General features: G+C 48.8%; 10 protein-coding genes and 1 non-coding gene across 11 annotated transcripts; 7 read left to right on the plus strand and 4 right to left on the minus strand.

Moving 5' to 3' along the window:
- Positions 1 to 4: 4 nt before the first annotated feature.
- Positions 5 to 482, minus strand: YALI1_B06644g (uncharacterized protein; the record flags this gene model as incomplete). The annotated part of the gene is made up of 2 exons (XM_068281992.1): positions 5 to 194; positions 289 to 482. The coding sequence occupies 2 exons, from the start codon at positions 480 to 482 to the stop codon at positions 5 to 7; spliced, it is 384 nt and encodes a 127-aa protein (XP_068138093.1).
- Positions 483 to 4,936: 4,454 nt separating this feature from the next.
- Positions 4,937 to 5,010, plus strand: YALI1_B06692r. Its single transcript has one exon. It is a non-coding gene; the product is annotated as a tRNA-Val (tRNA).
- Positions 5,011 to 6,190: 1,180 nt separating this feature from the next.
- Positions 6,191 to 7,426, plus strand: YALI1_B06704g (uncharacterized protein; the record flags this gene model as incomplete). The annotated part of the gene is made up of 1 exon (XM_500508.3): positions 6,191 to 7,426. The coding sequence occupies one exon, from the start codon at positions 6,191 to 6,193 to the stop codon at positions 7,424 to 7,426; it is 1,236 nt and encodes a 411-aa protein (XP_500508.3).
- Positions 7,427 to 8,362: 936 nt separating this feature from the next.
- On the plus strand, positions 8,363 to 9,164 carry YALI1_B06726g (uncharacterized protein; the record flags this gene model as incomplete). Its single annotated transcript, XM_066094085.2, has 4 exons — positions 8,363 to 8,396; positions 8,479 to 8,538; positions 8,714 to 8,818; positions 9,109 to 9,164. The coding sequence occupies 4 exons, from the start codon at positions 8,363 to 8,365 to the stop codon at positions 9,162 to 9,164; spliced, it is 255 nt and encodes an 84-aa protein (XP_065950157.1).
- Positions 9,165 to 9,219: 55 nt separating this feature from the next.
- On the minus strand, positions 9,220 to 10,295 carry YALI1_B06735g (uncharacterized protein; the record flags this gene model as incomplete). The annotated part of the gene is made up of 2 exons (XM_002142969.3): positions 9,220 to 9,288; positions 10,047 to 10,295. 2 exons carry the CDS (start codon positions 10,293 to 10,295, stop codon positions 9,220 to 9,222), a joined length of 318 nt encoding a protein of 105 aa, XP_002143005.3.
- On the plus strand, positions 10,284 to 12,980 carry YALI1_B06745g (uncharacterized protein; the record flags this gene model as incomplete). The annotated part of the gene is made up of 1 exon (XM_500509.3): positions 10,284 to 12,980. The coding sequence occupies one exon, from the start codon at positions 10,284 to 10,286 to the stop codon at positions 12,978 to 12,980; it is 2,697 nt and encodes an 898-aa protein (XP_500509.2).
- A 250-nt stretch (positions 12,981 to 13,230) lies between these two features.
- Positions 13,231 to 14,310, minus strand: YALI1_B06776g (uncharacterized protein; the record flags this gene model as incomplete). The annotated part of the gene is made up of 2 exons (XM_500510.1): positions 13,231 to 13,351; positions 13,418 to 14,310. 2 exons carry the CDS (start codon positions 14,308 to 14,310, stop codon positions 13,231 to 13,233), a joined length of 1,014 nt encoding a protein of 337 aa, XP_500510.1.
- A 669-nt stretch (positions 14,311 to 14,979) lies between these two features.
- On the minus strand, positions 14,980 to 16,713 carry YALI1_B06809g (uncharacterized protein; the record flags this gene model as incomplete). Its single annotated transcript, XM_500511.3, has 1 exon — positions 14,980 to 16,713. One exon carries the CDS (start codon positions 16,711 to 16,713, stop codon positions 14,980 to 14,982), a length of 1,734 nt encoding a protein of 577 aa, XP_500511.1.
- Positions 16,714 to 19,660: 2,947 nt separating this feature from the next.
- YALI1_B06839g (uncharacterized protein) lies at positions 19,661 to 20,206 on the plus strand (the record flags this gene model as incomplete). Its single annotated transcript, XM_500512.3, has 1 exon — positions 19,661 to 20,206. The coding sequence occupies one exon, from the start codon at positions 19,661 to 19,663 to the stop codon at positions 20,204 to 20,206; it is 546 nt and encodes a 181-aa protein (XP_500512.3).
- A 313-nt stretch (positions 20,207 to 20,519) lies between these two features.
- YALI1_B06847g (uncharacterized protein) lies at positions 20,520 to 21,179 on the plus strand (the record flags this gene model as incomplete). The annotated part of the gene is made up of 1 exon (XM_500513.3): positions 20,520 to 21,179. One exon carries the CDS (start codon positions 20,520 to 20,522, stop codon positions 21,177 to 21,179), a length of 660 nt encoding a protein of 219 aa, XP_500513.1.
- Positions 21,180 to 22,341: 1,162 nt separating this feature from the next.
- Positions 22,342 to 24,088, plus strand: YALI1_B06866g (uncharacterized protein; the record flags this gene model as incomplete). The annotated part of the gene is made up of 2 exons (XM_500514.4): positions 22,342 to 22,627; positions 22,776 to 24,088. The coding sequence occupies 2 exons, from the start codon at positions 22,342 to 22,344 to the stop codon at positions 24,086 to 24,088; spliced, it is 1,599 nt and encodes a 532-aa protein (XP_500514.4).
- Between the last annotated feature and the right edge of the window lie 30 nt (positions 24,089 to 24,118).

Here is a 24,118-nt window from a genome sequence, read left to right on the forward strand (position 1 = left end):
TTGTTTACTTGTGGGCCAATAAAGAGTCTTCCAAGGGTCTCTGTAGACAATCTTGATCTAACCTGACAAATAAGTTCAACATATTGAACCTACTCGATCGAACAAAGTGACACAGGTAGGTGTATTGATGCCTTAATCGATCGATCCACGGTAGAATTGCCACTCGTCCTGCCAACTCGGATTCGTTATACGTCCTGCGTATCTAGTTTTATCTGTCAAAACCATTTTTGTTGCCGTCTAGAAGTTACCAAGCTCATCTATCATCTGCTGGAGTTTCCTGAATATCACCATTTTCCGTTCAATTTTCCGTTCCCGTCAAAAATGTCCGTCATCAGTGAATAATCTCCACCAGGTCTCAGTTCTGCCATTTGAATTTCATATTGGAGACGTTGACAAAAGGTTAAGAGGGGCATGTGCACTGTTGATAGTCCCAGAAAGCCCTTCCGTTCTTGCTCCTGTTCTTCCCGCTCTTGCTCCCCCATGTCTCTCTGCGGGTCTCTCCATGTCTGACAATGTCTCTGTCCGTGTCTCTGTCCCTGTTTCACCAAGGTTGCGAGTATGATGATTGATTGACTTGGGGAGATGGAGTCTAGACCGGGCTATGTTAGCTGTAGATTCCGTCTTGGTGTTGATGAAATGGTCTCGGTCTAGACCGGGCTATGTTGTAGATTTGGTCTTGGTGTCGTTGATCTCATCTCGGTCAGACAATTCTCCTGAACTTGTCCTTAACCCACCTCGTTTCGCTTCCTCCAAGCCCGACTACCTCCCCTCCATGATTCGAGATTGCTCTTCCTTGCCTCTCTCCTTATCGCCAATCACACCATGGACTCTCACGATCACCGTGCCATGTCTCACCTCACGCCTGACGGTCGCCCGATTCACAGCTGATAAAGTTGGTTTGCTGGGCGACACCTCTTCTCAGACACAGCGATCGGCCGAAAGATCGAGAGACGTGCTGGCGTGACTTTGGCGAACTTCCAGTGATAGGGTTTCAAAAAAAAAAAAAAAAAAAAAAAAAAGAACCCAAGCTCCAGGCGGATGATGGGAACCTCAGACGGCGGGAAGTGGGCGAAATGTGGATTCTACGGTACCATGCTGTTCATCAGACCCCAGAGTACCCCAACGTTTCTTTTCGTGTTAATAGCATCCCTATGGGCAAAGTTGATCCTCTAGAACTCTCCATATACTGAAGAGTTCCAGCGAAGTCCGTGACTTACTTGATTTTTTGTTAAGGCCATGGCTAAACAACGACCTGCTTTTGGGGACTCCGAAGATCCATAAACGGCGCGCCGGTTCCAGATTGCAATATCTATGAGACTAACAGACACTGTTGTGTCTTTTATCCAGCTCTCAACTCCCTTCCGTGGCCCAACGGTGTACTCACACGCTCCGTTCGCTTGTGATACCCTCCACAACACGAACACGCTACTACCAATGACCATTCACTAGAATCCCATGAATGAGACACAATAACGGTTTCTAGAAGTGTCTCATTTGATTGTAAGATGAGACCGACCAATTTTCGACACTTTTTCCAAATCTTCTGGATCCCAAAACGTCCTAACAACCCGTTCAAAGGGGTTCTACACATTACCAATCCCATCATTGCAACACCACCTCCTGATAAAGACCCCCACATTCCATCAGAGACCCGCGAAATCTCCGTATTGTACCAAGACTGAGCACAATAACGGGACATGTTGTAGGGTCACATCCGGGCGCGTCTCGCCGTTTTGACACCCTTAGTGCTGTTTTGGACGTGCTAAACAGTTCCTAGTGCCCCCACCATGACATTGGAACACTAATGCAACATTCTGCCAATTATACACTAGGGCTTCGGGGAGCACTCGGAGAATATTAGCTGTCTCCCATCATAACTGACACCTATGGATGAGAATGGGGAGTTGGAGTGTCGCGGAAGTCGTGGAAGTCGTAGAAGCGTCGCCGGGTGGTAATCGGCCAATTTCGGAGAATTCAATTATGGAATCGACTAGAAGTGTTTCATTGGGCTCTAGTAATCCTACATTGAACTACTCGTGTGCACAATTCATTGTCCAAGCGTTGCATCCTAGGTCACAGAGGGGTAGCTGTCAATGCCAACCAACATGGCGTCGTGTTTCGTGCATAATCCAGGTAATGTAGCTCAGTGGTGTAGTAGATGCCAAGTCACGTGAGAGGCTGTTGGTCCTGCGGTATATTCGGGGGAGTGGGCGGGTCATCTACCTCTTTAGGGAGGGGGGGTTGATAGTTGAAACTGATACTGCAACGTTGATACGAGCGACATGAATGTTTGAAGGGGCTTTGAATGTGGTTTGGTGTTTAGTAGGTAGTTCAGTTTTCGGATTGGGGAATTCATTTCGTCTTTCTCTGTGTATTTCATGGCTTCGTGGCCATCTCTTTGCCCTCGTCTTCATTGGCTCACTATCGTAGACCCGACAAGAGAGCTTGGAGACTTCGGATCAATTTGGTAAACGTCTTGATTGTAGATTTATGCCGGAGACGTTCTCGGAAGAGCTGCTAAGATCCAAAGGAGGCTTCTGGAGTGACACCTTGATGACATCTAAAGATAGGCTAGCGGGAAAACTCCACACCTAGGTTTTTCCAGGTTTTTCCAGGTCGAACAAACGGAAAAAACAACCGTTAGTGAGTAATATAGATCTCTATGTCATTATAAATTCATCGGTCAAGTTTGCAGCTCGACTCGATTACTATTCGTCGAGTTCTACAGACAGTTAAATGATACCGATGGTAAGTCTTGTCACTCCTAGACCTAGACTTCAAGCGACATTCTGACAGCTACCAAAAGGAATATTGACAGGGACTCATTCCAATTCAATAAGTGTTTAACACTCCTAAATCTGTAAAAACCTCCTTTTTCTGTTGAGAGCGAACATTATTGATCTCGCAGAGTTGGACTGTCGGAGGGGGACGTAAAGGAAGGAGCAAGTCCAGTGTCTTCGTCAGTTGAGTTTAGTATCGGTTTATAATATCACCTCAGCTAAGATTAGTGGGATATATTAGATCTCTGTGAATGACCAGTTTTGGTCTAGCCAACGACTCCCGTTTACTTAACTCCATTAACTAAATCCGGCCAGTCACTTGATGATCTACTTTAACCACATCCGGAGTCTCCATCAGGGCTTGCTCCACAAAAACAGTACTACACCTTCGGCGCCTCCTCAAATAACCCACACTCACCCCACTCACCCCACTTGCATCCTCGCATCCATCACAAGACCCGGCCTTGTCCCTGATCCCCTAGCCCCGTGCCTCTCTCCGTTAGCCCTAGCTGTGGGGTACAGCCTGCAGTTCCAGGCACCGCACAGACTCAGAAACAAGCGAGACGGACTGAGTCAGATGTTCAATGCGGAGTATCTGGTTGATTCTCTAGTACCTTGTTGGTGGAGTCCTTGTTAGTCTTCTCCACAGCCATTCTGGCTTTCAGGGCAGGTTTGCGAGTACGATGCCGTTTTGAGCTGAAAGAGAGACCGCAAGTCGATCTTTTGGAGACTACAACCTGGAGAATTCTGGCATAATTGCTCTTTCGGATACGCCAAAGACAAGTTTACCAACTCCAGGAGCAAAAATCCAACCTCTCTGTCCATCTTCGGTGTAGTATCATACATGCAGTATCATACCAATAGCTACACACGGAGGGGACGGCGTAGTTTGAGCAGTGGGGATGGTGTGGGGGAGGAATCGGCTTGTAGAGACATCCAAAGGGGTTCCGTCTTTTATTTTCCCGTCCAATGGTGTATTGGAATTGTACCGTACGAGTAGCAGTCTTCGAATCCCGTTCCAATGCTCGATACCGTCGTTACCAGTATAGTATCGTCCAGTAAGAAAGACAACTTGACGACTCCCGTCATCAAGACCTCCAAAATCCCTCCAAATACTGTTTCAGGTGTCGATGTGTCGATATCGTCGTACCACTCGTATGTACCTACATACCATTCACCTCAACAAACGCCAATACTATGTATTGTCCTTCTACAGTCAATACGACACAAGTGCACACACATGAACGACAACACAACCGCGCAAATGGGTAAAAACCTGTTTACTGGCCTCTTTGTGCTCTCTTTGTGCTCTCTCTTTGTGCTCAACTTGATTGTTTTTTTCTGAGACTCGCGCCGTCTCCGTCTTTGTACGCATGTCCACACATCCCCACATTTTTCGGTGCATGAGCAGCGCACCCTCCTATACCCGAATCGGGACTATCGGACAGACTCCGGAGATACGGAGATTAGTGATCCGTGGGTGATCGGAGGCCACGTGAGCGTGGGTTTTATAAAGAGCCGCAGTCTGTGGCGAATTCCGCTCACCTTTGGTCATTTTGGGCGATTTGGGGGTGGCGGTGTGTTGACTCCCTTTATATAGTTGACTCTTTTCGATCAGTTGATCCGTCTCCAAGTATAATTTCAGACTTTCAACTAACCTCAATTAATAGCCGTGTAAAATCGGGTCCGTAGTTGAAACATCTAGCAAGCTGAAAGAACAAAACTCGATTCGGAATTCGTGCGGTTTTATTCTAAAGCGAAGGGACTGAATTGCAATTCCGGTGTCAATCCATGAATCACCCCTACAAGTAGTCTTTCATACATGGCTCTGAGGGAATTATTTTCTATTCTATTATTTTATATTCAATTTTTTATTCTAAATTCATTTTTTTATTTTATTCAAATTATTTTTATTTCCAGGAAAATACACTCCAGTTCCTTGAGAACTAAAGACAATATTATACCCGCAAATCGGATTCAGATTCCGATGTAAAAAAGAGGGCATGGCACTCGTGTTCGTTTGCTCACGTAAATCCCCCGTTCCATCTTTGTACCGGATAAATATATGTATTATATTCTATTTTTTTATCCTAATGACTTTTCGAAAATCTTGCTTTGAGCTCAAATTGTGCATCCCACCTCTGAACCCCACAGCTGGTTTCTTGGTCTAGTTGGTCATGGCATCTGCTTAACACGCAGAACGTCGGCAGTTCGATCCTGCCAGAAATCACTTTTTTAGCCCCCGGGCGCTCTTTTGCTATCTTCTCTCGGTATTTCTGCAACCTTCCAAGCATGGGGGCCGGGTCTGGACATGAAGAACTGCGATATCACAAGTTTTTGCTGGTGAACAGAGGCTACATCAATACAATTCCCAGGTATGTCTCATTGAATGGTAAAGTTTTTGAACTACTATGTCTTCATTTTTTGTTCTGAGGGACTCTTGCTAGGATACAGCCATCGCCAATTCCCCCAGCTCTGAAAACAACAACTACATTCAAAGAAGCAATCAAAGAATCAAGATTAGTAATATCCAACATTTTATCAATGAAACGGCGTCTTCAAAACCTCTTGGGTTTTCGTGAGCCCCGGACCCGGAGGTTGGCATACCACATTGGAAGTCCTTCGGTGCCATGTCTCTTCATACATTCTCTGTCTTCTTCTCCTGTTCCTCTATGTTGCGGTTCCGGCAAAGCAACTACTTGGTAAAAAAGCACCAGAAATATGAGAACCATTTCCTACCATCGTTCAGACAGCCCGTTCAGAAGCCACTTTTGGTGCCGCACTTGAGAGGGAGCCCAGAGTCAAGAGGATCAAGTTTGTCTAACTTCTCAAAAGCGCAATGTGGAGACGAATTTGATAGGTCGCTGAAAATAATGATCCTAAAAGTGCACTCTCTGCTGCTACTGTAGATACGTTTCTAAGAAGTGACTCTCTGCTGCTCTGTCGATACGCTTCCTTGGCTTATGCTCTAGTTCATCGTCTCAGCTACCTCTTGTTTATGGGACATGGAGCTGCCATATTGCAGTTCAAACGAAACTAGGGTGATCTCGGATTGCCATAAGTACACATCACAACTTCCCACGGACAGTACTTCCAACTACCCCCTAGCATCTGTCTCTTCTGGCCTTCACTACAGTAGATGCGGATGCAAAGGTTGAAATCCTCGATTGAAACCGGAACTGTTCTCCAGAGCATCAATAGACATCCATATTCCTCAATTGCCTCTTTTTCGGGCACTTCAATGGGATTCTGATGGATTTATCACCCACTTTCACTCCTCTAGCAACTTTCACTCCTCTAACATCTTTGACGACACCCAGATGTTCCCCTCAGTTTGACCACTAGAAGAGATTTTGGGCTGAAAACTCAACTCCGCATTCCTTTGTGTTACTTTAGTTGATTTCTAAAAAATGGTCCCCATCGATCCACTCCATCGGCCCCCTGGCACCATTCTTATCGGTCCCACCCATCGTTCGGCATCCAAGCCAAATATCCCTAAGCCGCGCAACCTTAAATTACACTCCACTTTATCGACCAACATCACCACTTGTCATCTTCAATCTCGCCACAACATGACTAGTTACATCAAAGACTGCTTCTACTCGCTATCTACTTGCATAAGCTGCTTCCCGTCGCCGCAGCTGCGCATCAACAACCGGTCGTTCAAAATCCGAAAGCTTTTGGGCGAGGGAGGCTTTGCTTTCGTGTACCTGGTGGAAACACGTGGTCAGGAGTTGTTTGCTCTCAAAAAGATCCGATGCCCGTTCGGACCCGAGTCCGTTCAGACGGCGATGCGCGAGGTGGACGCTTACAAGACTTTTGACAGCCCTTACATCATCAAGTACGTGGACAGCAGCGTGGAACAGGAGGCTGACGGAAGCAAATCGGTGTACATCCTGCTACCCTACCTCAAAAACGGCAACCTGCAGGACGCAATCAACGACCATGTGATGAACGGTACCCATTTTTCCGAGGAGGAACTAATGGCCCTGGTGGTGGAGATTTGCCATGCTATCAAGACTCTCCATCAACACAGAATTGGAGGAGACGTGTCGACAACTACCACTGTGCCCCAGTCATCGTACAGATTGGGAGACGATGAGGAGCAAGGTCTGGTGGCTGCTGATGAACTCAACAACAGCGCCAATGCCACCCCTCTGTCTGAACTTGTCCCCTATGCACACAGAGACATCAAGCCCGCAAACATCATGCTCAGTGACAATGGACGGCCCATTTTGATGGATTTGGGTTCTTGTTCGCGTGCTCGAATTGACGTTTCCTCTCGGCAAAAAGCGCTCGAACTGCAGGACATGGCTGCCGAGCAGTGTTCCATGCCGTATCGAGCTCCGGAGCTCTTTGACGTCAAGACTGGTGCAAACATTGACGAGCGAGTTGATGTTTGGTCGCTAGGCTGCACTATCTACACTCTCATGTACTTCACTTCGCCATTTGAGCATCAGACTAACGAGACTGGAGCTTCTCTCAACCTGGCTATCATGAACGGACATTTCACCATGCCTGCTTCGCCAGAGTACTCGGACCAGCTCAAGGGTTTGGTCAAGAAGTGTCTGATTGTCGATCCTCAGGAGCGACCTTTCATTGACGATGTACTGAAGGCCGCAAGTGAGGAATATCGGGAGGTTTAAGTGACTCGCTTCAAAGGCTCTTAGGTTGGACGCGCGGTGACACATTCATTCAGCATCGCTTATAAAGTATGCGGAGTGTGGCATTTAAGGTGAGTTCTTAAGTCTTCGCGACCTTCCTCATAATGGAGTGCGAGTAGAGTGCAGTGAGCCACATTAGAAGGAGTGGGGATCAGCAGTGCGCGCTTTTGTTGCTTGCCAGCTTCATTGGGAGGGGGCTTATGCTGTGATACATTCCTTCTCCCGTCAGATCCACAAGGAGATGTCTGTGGATGGGCGTCTTTGGATTGGCGACATCGTTACAGTTGGTGGAAAAGAGCTGATGGTTCTCGTTGGTATAATTTATAAACAATAATAGAAAGTGACGATGGTGCTGCTGTTGGACTGGGAGCCTGTGAGTGTATCCCTACATTCAGTTCGTTCCGGTAGTTGTTTACAGTATCTACGAATGAAGACGGGTCTTGTAGGGTACCAGTAGCAGTTCAAGCAAAGTGGGCCTATGATACAAGTACAAGTACAAGTAAAAGTAAACGTAAAGGGGCACTTGTACCTGTACAAGTAGGACAGGTGATTCTTCGTTATGAGCACTCCATAATCTCTTCGGATTGTCACCACTTGTAGTTTTACCTAGTATATACATCTAACTTAGGTGCTCTACAAGTCCTTTACTGAAGATCAGCTTGTAGATAGACAATGAAGATATTTTGAGAGATTTATATTTCTATGAAATTGCAAAAAAACATATAAAACTAAATATTTCATTTTTTTATTTTTATCTAATTTATCCGAATTTTTTAAATCCATTCATTCGGTGATATGACCCCGAAGGTCATCTTCAAAAGAAGGTTGTCCCACATTAGCCATGAGTACTTGTAGTCAGGTTATGACCACCAGGACCTCGCTTATTATGCATATTAGCGTCAGCCACCAAAACTAATTATGTACATGTTTGGACTCGGACGACTGATTTACGGTGAGTGGAGGACGGTGGAAGCGACACAAAGACGCGGTTGCGCCCGGACGCGAGACAAGTATTCACAACGAAACTAACACAGTGATTCTGTTGCTTGTCAACTCGGCGGCAATTCTCAGCGAGGATCGGTTCTTGAACAGAAGTGAGTAGGAGAGAGGGGAGGGGAGAGGAGAGGGGAGAGGAGAGGGGAGAGTCACGTGACAAAGACACAATGGGTCACGTGAGCGGCGAGATTGTTGTTTATTCGTGTGCTCGTTGTTGTATATTCACGTGAATGGCTGGGGCCATGTTGCTGGGATCATGTTGAGCTAACACAGTTGGATGGGGATCTTCGGAGCCTGCGGGATTTGGACAGTCCCAGGATCAGTCGGTCAAGAACAAACTAATTAATCTGATTTCCGCCATCAGAACGCTGTTACGAAGTGAGTATTGAGAGGGAGAGGGAGAGTGAGACAGGGAGACAGGTGGAATCAGTTTGGAGAGGGAGAGGGAAACCAAGACAACGAGAAACACATTTACGAGCGGTCCTGTAGTGATTCTTCACGCTACGGATAAGGCATTTTCCTCACTCCCGACACAATTCCTGGAGCTCGTTTCGTTTTCATCATCAATGCGGCAGGCGCGACTGTCAACAGGCGTCTGTCTGGTTGAGATCTTCAGCCTCTTCTTTCTCCGTCGCAAACGTCCTTCAGCCCTTCACAAGCTAACACAGTCCCCCTAATCATAGCCAACACCTTGGTAATCGTCTACGAGGTGGTACTTGGATAGATATCTATAAATACAATTGATTGTGCAAATACGTAACAGAGGCCCGTCTTCTAAATTAGACGTCGCCCTTCTTCTCGAGGGTGTTGTATCGGAGGAACTTTTCAATAAGATCCACATGAGTGAGCTGTGTTAGTATGAAGTGGCGAGAGAAGGGATCTGGAGAAAGGAGCTTTCCAGAAGAGGGGACAGGAGCCGTGTTGGTAAAGAAAGTAATACGGGGTCAGTGGACCATGTAGATGTAGTGGGTATGCGGATGGAAGATCGACAATGGTCGCGTGAGGCACCCGAGGGTTGAGATTCAGCTGATGTCTGGAGGTGATGAGAGATTGTGGCAGTGAAGGTAGAGAAGCTAATATCATGATCAGAACCGTGATCATCGTGATCAGACTTGGTAAAGCTGTCTACCAAGGGTATTGGCAATCTCAGCCATGTCTTCTCCACCGTTGTGAATGAAGTCGCACAGACAGACACGCCCGAACGCCACCAATCTATCTCACTTTCAGCAACACTTTAAATGCCACTGTGGAGCCCATCGTACTTGGATTAATCGTGGGTTCGTGATATGGCAGATCCAAATTGCATCAGAGAAACACGAAACATCACACAACCTGATCCATCAGAACCATAGATCCATCAAAAGCAATCGAAAGACAACACAAACCACAATATGACATTATGAATTCACTGAAGCCCCCCTATTCTTCCCAATCTCGTTCACACTACCTGATGCCGCCTTTGTAGTATCACCAGACATCGGTTCAAGTCACCAACCGGTCGTGATTCCGCCGCGTTTTTTCCGCATTTTCCGCCTTTCCAACGCAAACAACCCCCACGGCCAGACCGTCCCAGATCCTCCTGTCACATCTTCTCAGTTGTACTCACAATCATTCGTCGACAACAGTATCGCTTGAGCTCCAGCTTATCCAGAGCATCTCCCTCGCTCATGTCGTCCTGGAGGTAGGTCAGGTAGGTCTCCCACTTGTCACCGACCACCTTGCCGCAAGAGAAACATCGCACCGGAATAATCATTGTATGGGTTTGGTCTGTGTGAAGTGTTGTTGTGTCGATGGGGTTGGGTGGTGTAAAATTTCTATATTCGAAATCTAATTTTCCATCTACATGACCGTGCATATCCAGACAATTTTTTTCAGTGGGTGTATTCTACGAAACTTTTTTTTTGTTCTCTGGTTCCGCACAGAACGCTACACATCACGAAACATGAGCCTGGAATACCAGATCAGCCCCCCGATGGGCGGCATTTTGCCCAACGTGAAGCCGATTTTCTCGGCCGACAAGAAACACCTGTTTGTGCTCTTTGCCCACGAGCTCAGAGTGTATCTGTTTTCCACCCAGCGAGTGGTGGCCCGGTGCCGACTCGATACCAAGAACGCCACAGACATGTTTCTGGAGGAGAAACGCAACCGAGTCTGGGTTGCGTCGCGGACTGGATCGCTGGTGTGCATCAACTGGAAGTCGCAGAGCATTGCTGCGTCCGTGACGGTGCCTGCTGTGCTGGAGCGAGTCTACGGCATCAAGGCCAACGAGGAGGCCAACAAAATCACCATGCTCGGCCTTACATCCACCAAGTTCTGGAAGAAGACCACTGACACACCCAAGACCAAGACCAAGAAGAACCAGACCAAGAAGGGCGATGGTGCCCAAAATGCAGACCTTCCCACCCTGGACGCCGACGGACAGGTGATCCTGCACACTGGCGCCAAAAACGACTACCATTACAACGTTGCCGACTGGGGAGACGACTATATCATGTCCAACCACGTGTTCGTGGCCGATATCACTGTCGACGACAACAAGGAGGTGTCTCACTCCTTCACCAAACTCACATCCACCGTCAACGAGGCCACCCACTCAGCCCTGTCGCTCAAGGGAGAGTATCTGGCTCTGTACCAGCTCAAGGCCTCTTCTGTCAAGCTGCTGCAGTTTTCCAAGCCGTGGCTGGAGCTGGACGTTCACGAGCCTCTGGAGATTGAGACTGAGGGCAACGTGAAGAAGCTTGCCAATGGATCTTCCATTGCCGTGTCCGATTCCGGTCTTGTGGCCATGGGCTTCAACTCCGGCACCATTGAGATGTTCTACGACATTTTTGGATCGCCTGATGCCGAGCTGGATGAGACTCCCACCACCAAGAAGAAGCGAAAGAGCAAGGGTACCAGATACGTCCGACGAGCTCTGCGATGGCATGGAGACGCAGTGCTCACTCTGGCCTTCTCGCTGGACGACAACTATCTGCTTTCTGGAGGTAAAGAGCGAGTGCTGGTGTTCTGGCAGCTGGATTCCAACAACACACAGTTCCTTCCTCGTCTTCCCGGACCCATCACAACCATTACAGTTGACCCTACCGGAGAGCTCTATGCTCTGAACCTGGAGGGCAAGGAGCTCATTGTCCTGAGTGCGCTGGATCTGCTGACCCGTCTGCAGGTGTGTGGCTCCAACATTGGCTACGCCAACACCCTGGGCTACCCCATCAAGGAGGCCAAGAAGGCTGCCCGAGTCAAGGGCAAAAAGATGTACCAGCCTTCCAACTTCTCCTGCATGGCCAAGATCCACCCCACTAAGCCCAACCATCTCTACGTTTTCACCGGTGTGCGAGCACAGATCCAGATCTACGACATTGCCGAGAACCAGGAGGTTGCAAAGTTCCAGGTGGCCCCTGCGGTGCAACTCGGTAAGGTACGGGGCGAGTTGAAGAACAAGGATGCCGAGGTGACCTTCCTGGAGTTCTCCGACGATGGACAATGGATGGTGACGGTCGACGAACAAACCAACCCCAAGCTGGACTTCCTCATGAGCTCCGACGACGTGGTCTGTACCCTGCGGTTCTGGAAGTGGAGCAACAAGGTGACATCCAAGCCCGGATCCGCGGAGATGCAGGGCTCGTGGCAGCTCACCACCAAGGTCGTCAACCCTCACAATGCCCGAGTTCTGTCTCTGCTAGCACACACCCACAACGGCGAGCCCACATTCAACACACTGTGCAAGAATGGCGCTCTTCGAGTGTGGAAGCACTCTGTTTCATCCTCTCACACTGGCTCCAAGGTCTCATGGCACGTTCGAAACATGATCTCTGCTTCTCCTGCCGACCTGCCTTCCGGATCTATGGCCTACTCGGAGGACGGTTCTGTTCTAACCGTCGGTGTTGGTGAGCAGTTGACTGTCTACCGAGCGTCTAACCTGTCATTCGTCACCGAACTGCCCAACTTTATCGGATCCCGAATCCGAGACATCTACGTCATGCGGCAGAACCTCATCTGCTTCTCCATGCAGCGTCTGGCAGTGTTTGATCTCGTCCAGTCGCGAGTCATGTGGTCTGTGGAGATCTGGCTGCCCCTCAATGGACACAGATACGTGGCATTTGACGCTCCCCGAAACCGATTCGCCTTTGCTGTCAACGTGTTCGACACAAACCATACCTGCAGCGCACGAATCATGTTCATGAGCCCCAAGTCGCCCGGACCTCTGTTTGTACAGACCCTGGAGGTGGCAGCGTCTTCTCTGGAGTTCCTGCCCAACGGAGACCTGGTCGTTGTTGATACTAACAGTAACATCCATGTGCTCAAGGAGACCACCTCTGAGGAATCCGAGGAGTCTTCGGCCACTAAGGAGATCACCCAGTTCACCCTGCCCGAATACAGAGAGACTCGAACCGTCCATATTGGGGACAACCGGGACGAGATTCTCATTGACTCTCACCAGGCTGCTCTGTCTATCGAGTCCTTTGACAACGTCTTTGATGGCGCTGATTCTATGGAGAGCATGTTTGAGAAGTTGGCTATTGTTGTTGCTGGTAACGAGTAGGTAACACATGGTCATGGAAAGAATACAACGAGCATAGAGGCACACAGTGCTACAATGGAGGAAAGAGTGTCACCAACTCGGAAAGGATAGATACCTATAAGGTGTATATAAAGGTATAGACATTAGATATTAATTTGCAGATATGTTGCATGCAAGCCATGGGAGAGAATGTTACTTGTCTACGTTGTAATTTCACTTGCAAATAAATCATCTATTCGGTTCTATATATTATGGTACTGTGCTCAGCTAGCTAGGTCTGCTTCTGCTTCTCGCGCTTGACCAGCCTCCAGATAAAGAAGACAAAGAGTCCAGCGACTAGCACAAGAGGCAATCCAAGTTCGTATTTCTGGGCGGGTCCCGTTTCAGGAAGACTGGGGTTAGTATAGTTCTAAAAGGGGGTTCAACAGCAGCATACTCACTCGTCTCTCTTCACTCACATCTTTTCGGGCTCAGTCATGGGCTTTCCAATCTCACTGGACCAGCCAACAGCTCTCTCGAATCCGTTCTTGCCTTCTTTAAAGTCCAGTATGGCCTGATACGAGTCTCGATCGTTCACAGACACGAAAGGACCTCTCTGGACAATATCCTGGTCCAGAATCTGACCCGCGACAACGATAATCTGCGAATCAGATTCGGTAGAGGGAGTGAATTCCACGTTTTCTCCTTCAGGCTCGAAAAAGACAACCTCGTTGGTATCAACCTTCTCCCCCTGGACCTCGGCGGTCCCCTTCAGCACGTACAACAGTGCATTGAAGCCTTGGGGAATGTCCTGCACAATTTTGTTGCCTCCATAGAGCGACCTGTTTGTGTAATAGTCGAGGTACCAGACGGGGGTGTATGCCAGGTCCTTGACAGAATCGACTCCCAGAGCCCTTCCACTGATCACCTTGACCAGAACTCCATCGTCTCGTTTGCCAACAGGAATATCTTTGGCCTTGAGGTCTCGGTATCGAGGCTCCACGTCCTTGAGTTTCTCAGGGAGATCCACCCACAACTGGATGCCCTGGGTGTTATCTTCCTGTGGCATCTCAGCATGCATTACTCCTCTTCCCGCCGTCATGAACTGCAGGTCTCCAGGCAACAGGGCTCCCTGGGCGCCAGTAAAGTCCTCATGGGCCATTTTGCCCTTGAGAATGTACGTGATGGTTTCCTGACCTCGATGAGGATGGTCGGGAAACCCCGCCGTCTTGGGGACGTTGAAATGGTCTAACAGAACAAAGGGAGAGAAGTTGCGGGCCTTTCGAACTCCAATAGCCCGTCGAACAGTGGCTCCCACTCCCTCAGGCCGTTCCTGGGCAACGAAACGTTGTGCAATTTTTCGTGACGTCATTGCTAGCGTGTTTGTGTTTGTAGCTGGTGTTTTTTTGTTGATGAATCTCGGAAACTGGAGGGCTCTGGAGGTATATATAAGTTGCCTCGATTTCGCTTAGCAAGATCGCAGTCATGCATGTAAGATGCCTGGTAAAAGCTTGGTAAAAACTTACAACGCATTTTTAGTCATAGATGACAGTGTCTGTAGAATGGACCAGAAAGAGAACTGAGGGGTAGTAGAAACGCCAACACTGTCCTCCGCCGTTTATTAGTCATCATTTAAATTTATGGCCCAAAACCGCCTCTCAATTATGCAATAATTACTCCCTCTTGCTCCTCCAGCTAAAACCCAAACCACCTTTATATGCATTAACCTGCAGCCTGTCCAAAATGTGAAAATATTACCGAAACAATTGGCTGCCATCTGAGAGTATCTTCAGATTCCGTAGATATATTAGGGAGAGGGGACAAACCAATATCATCTCATGCGCGTTGATCAATGGCACTTTCGTCATCTTCTCAGGACTGTACAGCATGTACTGTACCTGTAAAGTAAATCTACGTTCAGTCAGCCGTACACAGTCTACACAGACTACCAGTATTCTAGATTCCAAACATGGTGGACCCCATTCCAAATATTCATTCATATCATGTCATCATAATCAGTGCTACGCATTTTCCCCGCTGCCTACAACTTGGCAGTCTTCTGTCCATACAGAATCTCCGAGTCGTACTCGGCGTCTCCTGAAAGGTCGGCGTTCTTCCATCGCTCAGCAATCTCAACGTCAACCCGATCACCGGTCTTGACGGCGTTTCGAAGGAGCAGAGCCCGCACAATGACGTGGGCGAGCTTGTAGGTCACGTTTCGAGCATCGGCTCGAGTGGCTTCCAGGTCCATGCCCTCGACCCACTTCTTCCAGGCAGCAAACTCGTCCAGAACGGACTGGTCAGAAGACACCTCTGCAATGTACTTTTCAAAAGCGCCAATCATCAGAGGTCCTCGCTTGCCCTTCATCACTCGAGCCACGTCGTCACTGAGAACGTTGGTAGTACCCTCCCAGATGACATTGACTTGGGACTCTCTGTAGAGTCGAGCAATGTTGATGTCAATCTCGTGCTCGAGGTATCCGGCACCTCCCAGAGCCTCCATGCATTCGGAACAGCCAATGGTGGCCTTCTTACAGCAGTAAGCCTTAGCGATACCCGGCAGAACTCGCAGAACGGCCTCTCGATGAGGAGAAAGACCAGTAACCTCTGACTGGCCGAGCAGAGAAATGCCCTCAAACAGCAGGAACATGAGGCCGGTCAGTTGGACCTGCTCGTGAGCCAGGGTCTTCAGATGGGCGGGAGTGGCCGAAAGCTTCTTGCCAAACACCGATCGAACGAGGGCGTACTGCTTGGCAATGTGGAGAGAACGTCCGTAGCAAGAAAGAGCCGAGGTGGACGAGTAGAGCCGAGTAATGTTGAGGACAGTGGCAATCACTGGCACTCCATTGTTCGCCTGACCAAGCAGAATGACAGGATGGTTCCGAAGCTCTAGCTCAGCAGTGGGCAGAGCGATAGTTCCAAACTTCTTCTTGAGACGGTTGATGATGACCGTCTCGGGGGTGAGCTTGCCGATAAAGCAAGAAAGACCAGTTTCTCCCTCTCGCTTAGCCAGCAGAATGGAGCATTCGGAGTCGGTTGCGGAGGAGAACCACTTGAAGCCGTTGACGGTATAGTCTTTGGGGCCGGTGCCGACGGTGACAATGTCCGAAGTGGCGTTGTTTTCAATCTGGTTGTTGGCAGAGGCATTGGGTCGGCTCTCAGCCCCCTCCTCTTTTCGGTAGGAGCTGGTGGCAACAGTCTCTGTGTTGCGAACATCACTTCCTCCGGGTCTTTCGGTCATCCACTGGCCACTTGTCCATGCCTGAGTGGGATCGGAAGAAACCAGGTGGTTGTACCACTCTTGCAGTCGCTCATCGTCCTTGGCAAATACCTCCAACACTCGAGCAGTTCCGTCGGTCATGGCAAAGGGACACAGAACGGTGGCGGAGGAGGCGGAGAAAAGCCAATTCTTGAGGAAGGCCACGACTCGACTCTCCTCGGCGTACTTTCTCTCATATGAGTCGCTGATAATACCTGCAGCGAACGCCTTGGCCTTGAGCAGCTTCCATCCCTGAGACACAATGAGCCGGTTCTTGGGGTGGCCAAAGGTTCCCTGATGCTCGACTCGAGGAATGTTTGTCTCTGCGTCCTCCTGCCATTCGAAAATCTCTTTGGAAATAACATAGTCTCCCAGCTCGCGCAGCTCGGGAAGAACAGCAGCAAGGGTCTTGTGGGACAGGTAGAACTCGGCCACCTTCTTGAGAGCAGAGTTGCCGTCGTACTGGTTGAGCAGCGTGGGTCGGTCCTGGAAGAAGCCAGTGGTAGCTGTAGCCATGTTGATGGTGGTGTGGCTGCCGGTGAGATGTAAAGGCGGTGAGATGTGAAGGAGCTGAGGGTTTTCAGCTAGATTAGATGCATTACGAGTAGCCGTTGAAAATAGACTTTTGCGGGGGGAGGATGTGGGGTTGTTGCGCTGGATGTCTTGCGTGCTTATATAGAGCGGTATTAAAAAGAAATAAATAAAATATAATTGAGACTGTCGCAAGAAAACTGTGTCAAATTCTCACTGCTCTCCACTTTCTGGTGCCCGAGTTGAAAACGTCCACAATTCGGCCCAGCCGTTGAGGTGGTTCGAACTCTAAGTTAGCCGAGGCAGAAGCTGAAGGGATCGGAAAGTCGGGCAATGTACAAGCTCCGTGCAGAGCGGCTGGAGAGGAACGGGAGAATGGCGGTCACGTGACGCAGTGCGGTTGGACTGGATCCGCAGATGTTGGATTTTCGCGGCGGACGTTGGATTTTCGGACCAACTCTCACCTCATCTCAAAAGCAGAATAAACCTCGCATCCGTGTGGGGTATGGTGTTAAATGGATTCATGTGAGGGACGGAGAGCAGGTCAAAGTTCGTCATACCAAATGAGACCATCATTATTGCGGGTATTTTTGTTCTTCGATCAAGTTTTGACGAGTATGACAACATCTTGTCTTCTTGTAGCTCGTGCTTTGAAGTCGTGTCATGGTACTCTTACTCGGACTATTTGGAGTTCTCAGTCATGTACAAGTACAAGTACAGAGTACAGTACATAGAGTACATACAGTAGTTCGCTGTCCTGTGGAGTTTGTAGATTGACATTATGACTTCGATCAGACCCCAACTGGAACTTGGTGCACGATTCCAAGGTAGCGCTACATCTGAACACCTGATCTTAGATCGTCTACTTGTATCGTAAATTGAGTGACTGGCTGACTCCGAGAGGGGTATCGTGTGAAGTGTCCCACGTACCATTGCTCGCCTATCGATACAGGATAGGCTTGTACAACTAGTCCTCGAACTCGTAGTACTACTGCTGCTTTCCTTCCGCAATAGTCAAACCGCACACAATGTTCTCCGAGACACCTCAACAGACGTCTTGTGATCTGCCCGTTCAGTTGGTGCGTTACCTGTGACAAAACCATGGTCCAGCATACAGAGACATCCAACCAGTGATTGTAGCAGAGTTTGAAACACGCACTTCTTCCCTCTCTCTCGAGATATACTTTCATACAAGCCTTGATTTCGATGAGATTCTGAGTTCAATACAGCTTCTGAGGGATCCATATTGCTCACAAAATTAATTAGCAACCGAAGATAGGTCAACAAACCGCGGTTAGGGTTCGGACACCCCCCCACCCTTAGTCAGAAGCTTATGTTGAGAGCAAGTTCGAGTTCAGTACTCGTACTTGAGACATAGCAAAGCAATTCTGGTCATGTGACTGCAAAAAAAACAGTTGTACTTGTAGTTGCGGGTGAGGGCCCGATCTGACTGGCCAATGTTTACCCTACCGAGCAACCCCACACATATTAATAATATACGAAGCTTTTAGGTTATCTGAGCACTGAGTTCACAGTCTCAAATAAGGTTGTGGAAGTGCACGGAAAAGTGCACCTAAGGAGGTGTTAAAGAAGCCAATTGTGGGTTTTCAAGGAGAAAATCGGTTCTGAATGGCCCCCAAATACCCCCTGTCTCCTTTTTCCGCGCGATTTTGACCCATTTCCCTGGATTTTCAGGTGGCAAATTTGTAAAACGCTTTTATCGGCTCTGCAGATGCAGTGTTCCAAACTCCCAACTGAAACAGACCTGGCTTTATCGCTGTTCTTAGAAATACTAGCCTTCTATTGGCCAATGAAACACGAGCGTGACAAGTCCATAAGTGTCCGTAGAGCGGGTAATTGCGGTCAATAGTTGGAGTTTGCACCCCGGAAGTCACGTGATGCCCCCCCATCCCCGGTCATTCTCCCCCAAGACTCCTTGCAATCTGGCATGGTGTACATGTTTCCTGGATTATTTTTGACATTTTTGGTTGCCTTGCATTTCCACTTTTGGGGGCGAAGGGCTAATAGGCATTTTTTGACATTTTCGACGAAACAGGCTTTTGACCAGTGAGCATTTTGTGCGGGATGTTTAGCGTCCATCGGTGTATTTTTGGATACCAATGGCTAGCCTGCGGTGAGGAGGGTCCGATTCCGTCATAAAACTGGTCACGTGCAGTAATGATTTTTGTTGTTTTGGGTGATTTGTAATGGTTTCCATGGCCTTCGGACTTGTCTGCTGCAAATTGACGTTTCGTTTTTTTTTGGAGCCGACAAAGTTTGGATTTTCGGGAGCTGGTTCAGGGATGGAATACGCGACATAGGGGCTAATGGGACGTGTGACGAGGCGTTACTTCGGCAGTTCCGAGTTTGGAGGGGCGACCTGTGTGTTTTTTGAGCCGCAAAACCATCGCTTTTACCGTATTTCGGCTTTCCGGAATCTGAGCGGACGCATCCCTCGTCTCGCTGTGCAATTATGTGGTGCATGCTGCAGGTGCATGTTTGGGGACATTGCAGGGTGGTGGGGGGGAGAGGGTTTGGGAAGCGGAATGGAGGCAGATTGAGAGCGGTTGTTGCTCTGTGGCACTTTGGGCAGCGCCAATCGACCGTCTCATAGGGGGGTTTGGATGGAGCCCAACTTTGGGGAGGGAGATTTCTCGCTTGCCGTTCCGACTTAAACTCTAAATATGAGTCCGAAGTCGCAAAACCAGACTGAATAAGGTTTATGTGGTTCTTTGTTTGAGGGGGTTACCCGGCCGGAGCTTATGCGCTTATCAGATTTGGATTTGGGTCCCAATTCATGTGATGCGCCCAATCAGATAGGTATATAGTCTCAAGCACTTCCTCCTAGAACGCCAGACGAAAATCTCAGTGGAACCCGACATTTAAGACGAGCCCACACTAAAAACTCACGCACAAACACACACAAGCGAAAATGATGTTCAACAGAATTACCCGATCTGCCGGTCTGCTCGCTCGAGCCCGACCCACCACCACCGCCGTCATGTCTCCCATGACCCCTCTTGCCATCTCTCGACGAGGCTACCACGAGAAGGTGCTGGACCACTACAACAACCCCCGAAACGTGGGATCCATGAACAAGAATGACGAGGACGTCGGAACTGGTCTGGTTGGAGCCCCCGCCTGTGGCGATGTCATGAAGCTGCAGATTCGAGTGGACGACAACGGAGTCATCCAGGACGTCAAGTTCAAGACCTTTGGCTGTGGCAGTGCCATTGCCTCCTCTTCCTACGTGACTGAGCTTGTTCGAGGCAAGTCTCTGGCTGAGGCTGGCAAGATCAAGAACACCGTCATTGCCAAGGAGCTGTCTCTTCCCCCCGTCAAACTGCATTGCTCCATGCTGGCTGAGGACGCCATCAAGTCTGCCATCAGCGATTACAACAGCAAGCGAAAGACCAAGAACCCCACTCTTGGTGCCGAGGCTGCAGAGACTCCTGCTGCCGCCACTGCCACTGCCTAAGTGTAGTGCGGGACCGGTACGAAATGATGAATAACGGAGGATGGGCTTGAGAATCTCGAAAAGCCAAAAAAATATTGGTGGCAAACAATGCGCGGAAAGCATTTGAATTATGACGAGTATGAATGATGGAGATATAGCAATAGTATTTATTTATATGTGATGAGCATGTGAGAACCCAAACCCACATTCCAGGAAAGCTAGAAGCTTATTTTAGCTCTACCATTGCACCCACTAAATAGTATTGCTTCACCACCCCCAAAACACAACTTAACACCACCACCACACGTTACTCACACTAACCACAAACACGACCATGGTTTCTCTTCCGTTCCGACGAGCATCCAAGGCCGAGGCCAACTCGTCCGCGCCCGCTCCCTACTACAAGTACGACCGAGGAGAAGATGCCGAGCAGGAGCAGAACCAGGACCCCAATGCTCCTCCCTCGCCCAACAACAGACGTCAGAGCAAAGCGCAGGATGTCAGTGACCCCATTCTGTCTGCGATTCACGACGCCCAGCCGTTCGAGCAGTCGTACAACCATCAAGGCGTCCACCAGAGTCTGTCGCCAGACATGCAGCTCCGAGATACTTTTGGAGCTCCCATCAGTGACCCCGACCGGTCCAACCCTACCCGTCCTCGAAACGAGCGACCTCTTGACACAATCCGAACGTTTGAGTACCTGACGACCGGAGACGAAAGAGTGCGAGAGGAGATGGAGACGGGATCTCTGGGCTTTGTGCCCCGACAGGGCTTCACCGTGCCCCAATTTGACACAAACCCCTACGCCCCCCAGGAAGGCTCAAGCAATGGCCCCGAGGGTGGAAACGTCATTTCTTTTGCTGGCAACGGCGAGAGCGCAGAATTCAACTACATCCGAGACCCTCCTCCCGTGACCAAGGAGAAGAAGAAGCGAGGTCTGTTTGGCCGAAAGAAGAAGGAGAAGCCCATTACCGTCGGACAGTTGGAGGAGTAGAAGGACTTTGGATTCGGTCCAGGTTGATGACAGAGCACTAGTTATACCGAGTGCCATGTAATGAGGGTTACAGGGTTGACCCTGATAGTGAATGTATTGTTTGTATATATTGTACTTGTACATACAATCCACGATGGGGCGCGTTCACGGAAAGAAAATTATTATTATTATTATTATTATTATTATTATTATTTATTGGCGTTAGCGCAGTGTTGATGTTGATGTTTCTCTGGATGGCGCTACAGTAGGTACACTGCTCGGGTACATAGCCTTGAGAGAAGGACACAGTTACCTGATGTAATGCCTAAGCAAACCACCAGGGTTCATTACAATACTTGCTATTGGTATATATGTCTCATTTGACACGTTTTTGGCCCGCGCCATGACCCATTATTCGTCTTATACGCTTTTCTAATGTCGCGTTTTTCAACAGCTCCTACTACGATGTAGGGTGAACACGTTCAATTAGTAATCAGTGTATCAATTCACAAGTATGCCTATATTTTCATATTTCCATGCTACTGTACGCCGAATCACGCGATACTGGTATGATACTGTTGATGCACATTTACCATTTAGATAGTGTACATTCAGCACATGATGACTGTACCTTTTCACGTTCCACTTTGCTTTCAAATAATAAAGCGAACCAACGATGCATACAGTTACTTGTACTGTAGGTTGATAGCAAATTGGAGGGTTGGATTTTTATATATATATTTTTTATATTTTTTATATTTTTTTATATATTTATATTTTATATATTTATATATTATATTTTTCTTCTTCAAAAAATGACTTGTCTGACATTCAGTGAAAGACCCGAGCTATGCTATTTTTAGCAGTTAATGGAGGACTATACACCCTTGGACCTAATTGGTTGACATGCGAAGCGAAACGACGACAATATACCACAAGTACCACGTGATGGTCACACCGCTCTTTTATGGGTGTCACGTGACCCAGCGATATGGGCTGCCTGGTGTGCCTGGTGTCTGTCGTCTCTTGGTTTGTGTTTTATGCCCGCCCAGCACCGTTCCGACACCCCCAGAGATCTTCCTCCTGCATATTTCATGTACTTTCGGGAGATGACCCAGACTAGTGTGGCACTACTACTACCTGTGACCACCACATCAGCTTTTTTACGCATCCAGCGACCACCATGAACGTTCCCGAAATCTTTGTGGATGGCGAGCAATCGTCACATTCACAACCGTCCAAGCGCCAATCGTTTTTGGGCTTTTTGGGTAAGACTAAAGAGCGTTTCCGAAGCCCTTCTCCAGGAGGCAGAAGCAGGGGGAATTCTCATTTGGACGTCAAAATGGAGTCGCTGGCAAGTTCATTTACCTGGACAGATGAAATTCCTTCACAGCCAAAGCTCGCCGAATTCCGTACCAAGATCAAGTGGGTCGAAAAGGCCCAGAAGGTGTTGGATGTTGAACAGAAATGTGAGTATGACGGGTACCGTGACCAGCCAGGTGGTTGTGATTGTTCTGTTTGCCAGAACTGACCAATACGGTCTTAGGGACAAACCTGATCTGCATTATAGGTGATACAAGCCATCCCATGCAACGCTCTTATCATATCCTAACTCAGATGACGCTAGGATAGCTATGGCAAGCCCCGTCTCATCCAGAGATCCGAGCCCAATCCGAAGCCGAAACCACAGCAACGCCACACCATCACCCCCTCCTCCTCCATTGGTTCTGTCTCGTGATCGAGAGCGAGAACGAGAACGAGAACGAGAACGAGAACGAGAAAAAGAGCTCGCTGACCCATCACGTGATCCACGAATTGATCTGAGACCTGCTACGCACAAGACGCCTCCTTCATCTCCTCCCCAGGTGACTCTGTCTAGAAGCCCTGCTCGACATTCACGGTCTGAATGGGGTCATGTGAACCATGCCAATGAAAAAGGTCACCAACCACCGGAGCAAATGTCCCCCGGAAACGCCGCCTACATGAACAAGCACGCAAATCGAATTTCCAAAACCCCCGAGGCCTTTGATTTCGAAGAATTTGGAGCCAGTCTCGAGTCTCGTGAAAGTACCAGAGGAAACGAACTGCGACAAACCGTCTCTCGCGACTCCCATCTTAGACAGACACTATCCCGTGACTCTCAGCTCACGGCAGTGGACTTATCTCCCCAACAGCAGCGGCACTCTTTGTCGCAACCGCGAGAGATGTCCCCGCGACAACCATCACGAGACAACTTGTCACCACAACCATCACGAGAAAGAAGACTGAGTCTGCCACGCGATCGACGACCCACCAACCCGCGCGAAACCGAAGACTACTCCGCCACAATAAACTCTGTGACCAACTTGCAACAAGATGGAAAGTTGGAACAGGCTCACAATCTGATGGCAACAGTGGTGACCAGATCGGATTTGGGTTGGGTCTCTCAAAACAACGAGCCCGGTCATGTGACACCTCTTCTCACCCTGACTCTGATGTATGGTCTGTCTTTGAGACATGGCTGGGGTGGTGAGAAGGACGAGACTCGTGCGTTTCGGTACATCTGTGGAGCTGCAGTGGGACTATGTCATGTTTCACTGACTATGTTGAACAAGGACACGTCTGAGAGTGACAAGAAGACCCAGATGCTTCACCGGTCTGCTATGAAGACCGCTCTCTCTTCTCTCGCTCAATCTCTTTATGAACTGGGCAACTGCTACCATTATGGATGGGGGGTTACTCTTTGTTCTGCTGTTGCACAGATCTACTATGAATGTGGAGCATGGCTGGGAGACGAAGATGCTCAAGAACAGCGTGGTCGATTGTTGGGTGAATCTAACAAGTTCGAAGAAAAGAAACTCGGTGCCAACTGGTTGAGAGTGGCCCAAAGAAAGGAGGGACACTCCACGGCGGGAGAGAGTTGGGTCTGGAAGGAAAAGTATGATGAGTAACAATGAGAAAACTCACTACTGTGTGTTGTT

Source organism: Yarrowia lipolytica, chromosome 1B (assembly GCF_001761485.1).
Source record: "Yarrowia lipolytica chromosome 1B, complete sequence".
Lineage (NCBI taxonomy): Eukaryota > Fungi > Ascomycota > Dipodascomycetes > Dipodascales > Yarrowia > Yarrowia lipolytica.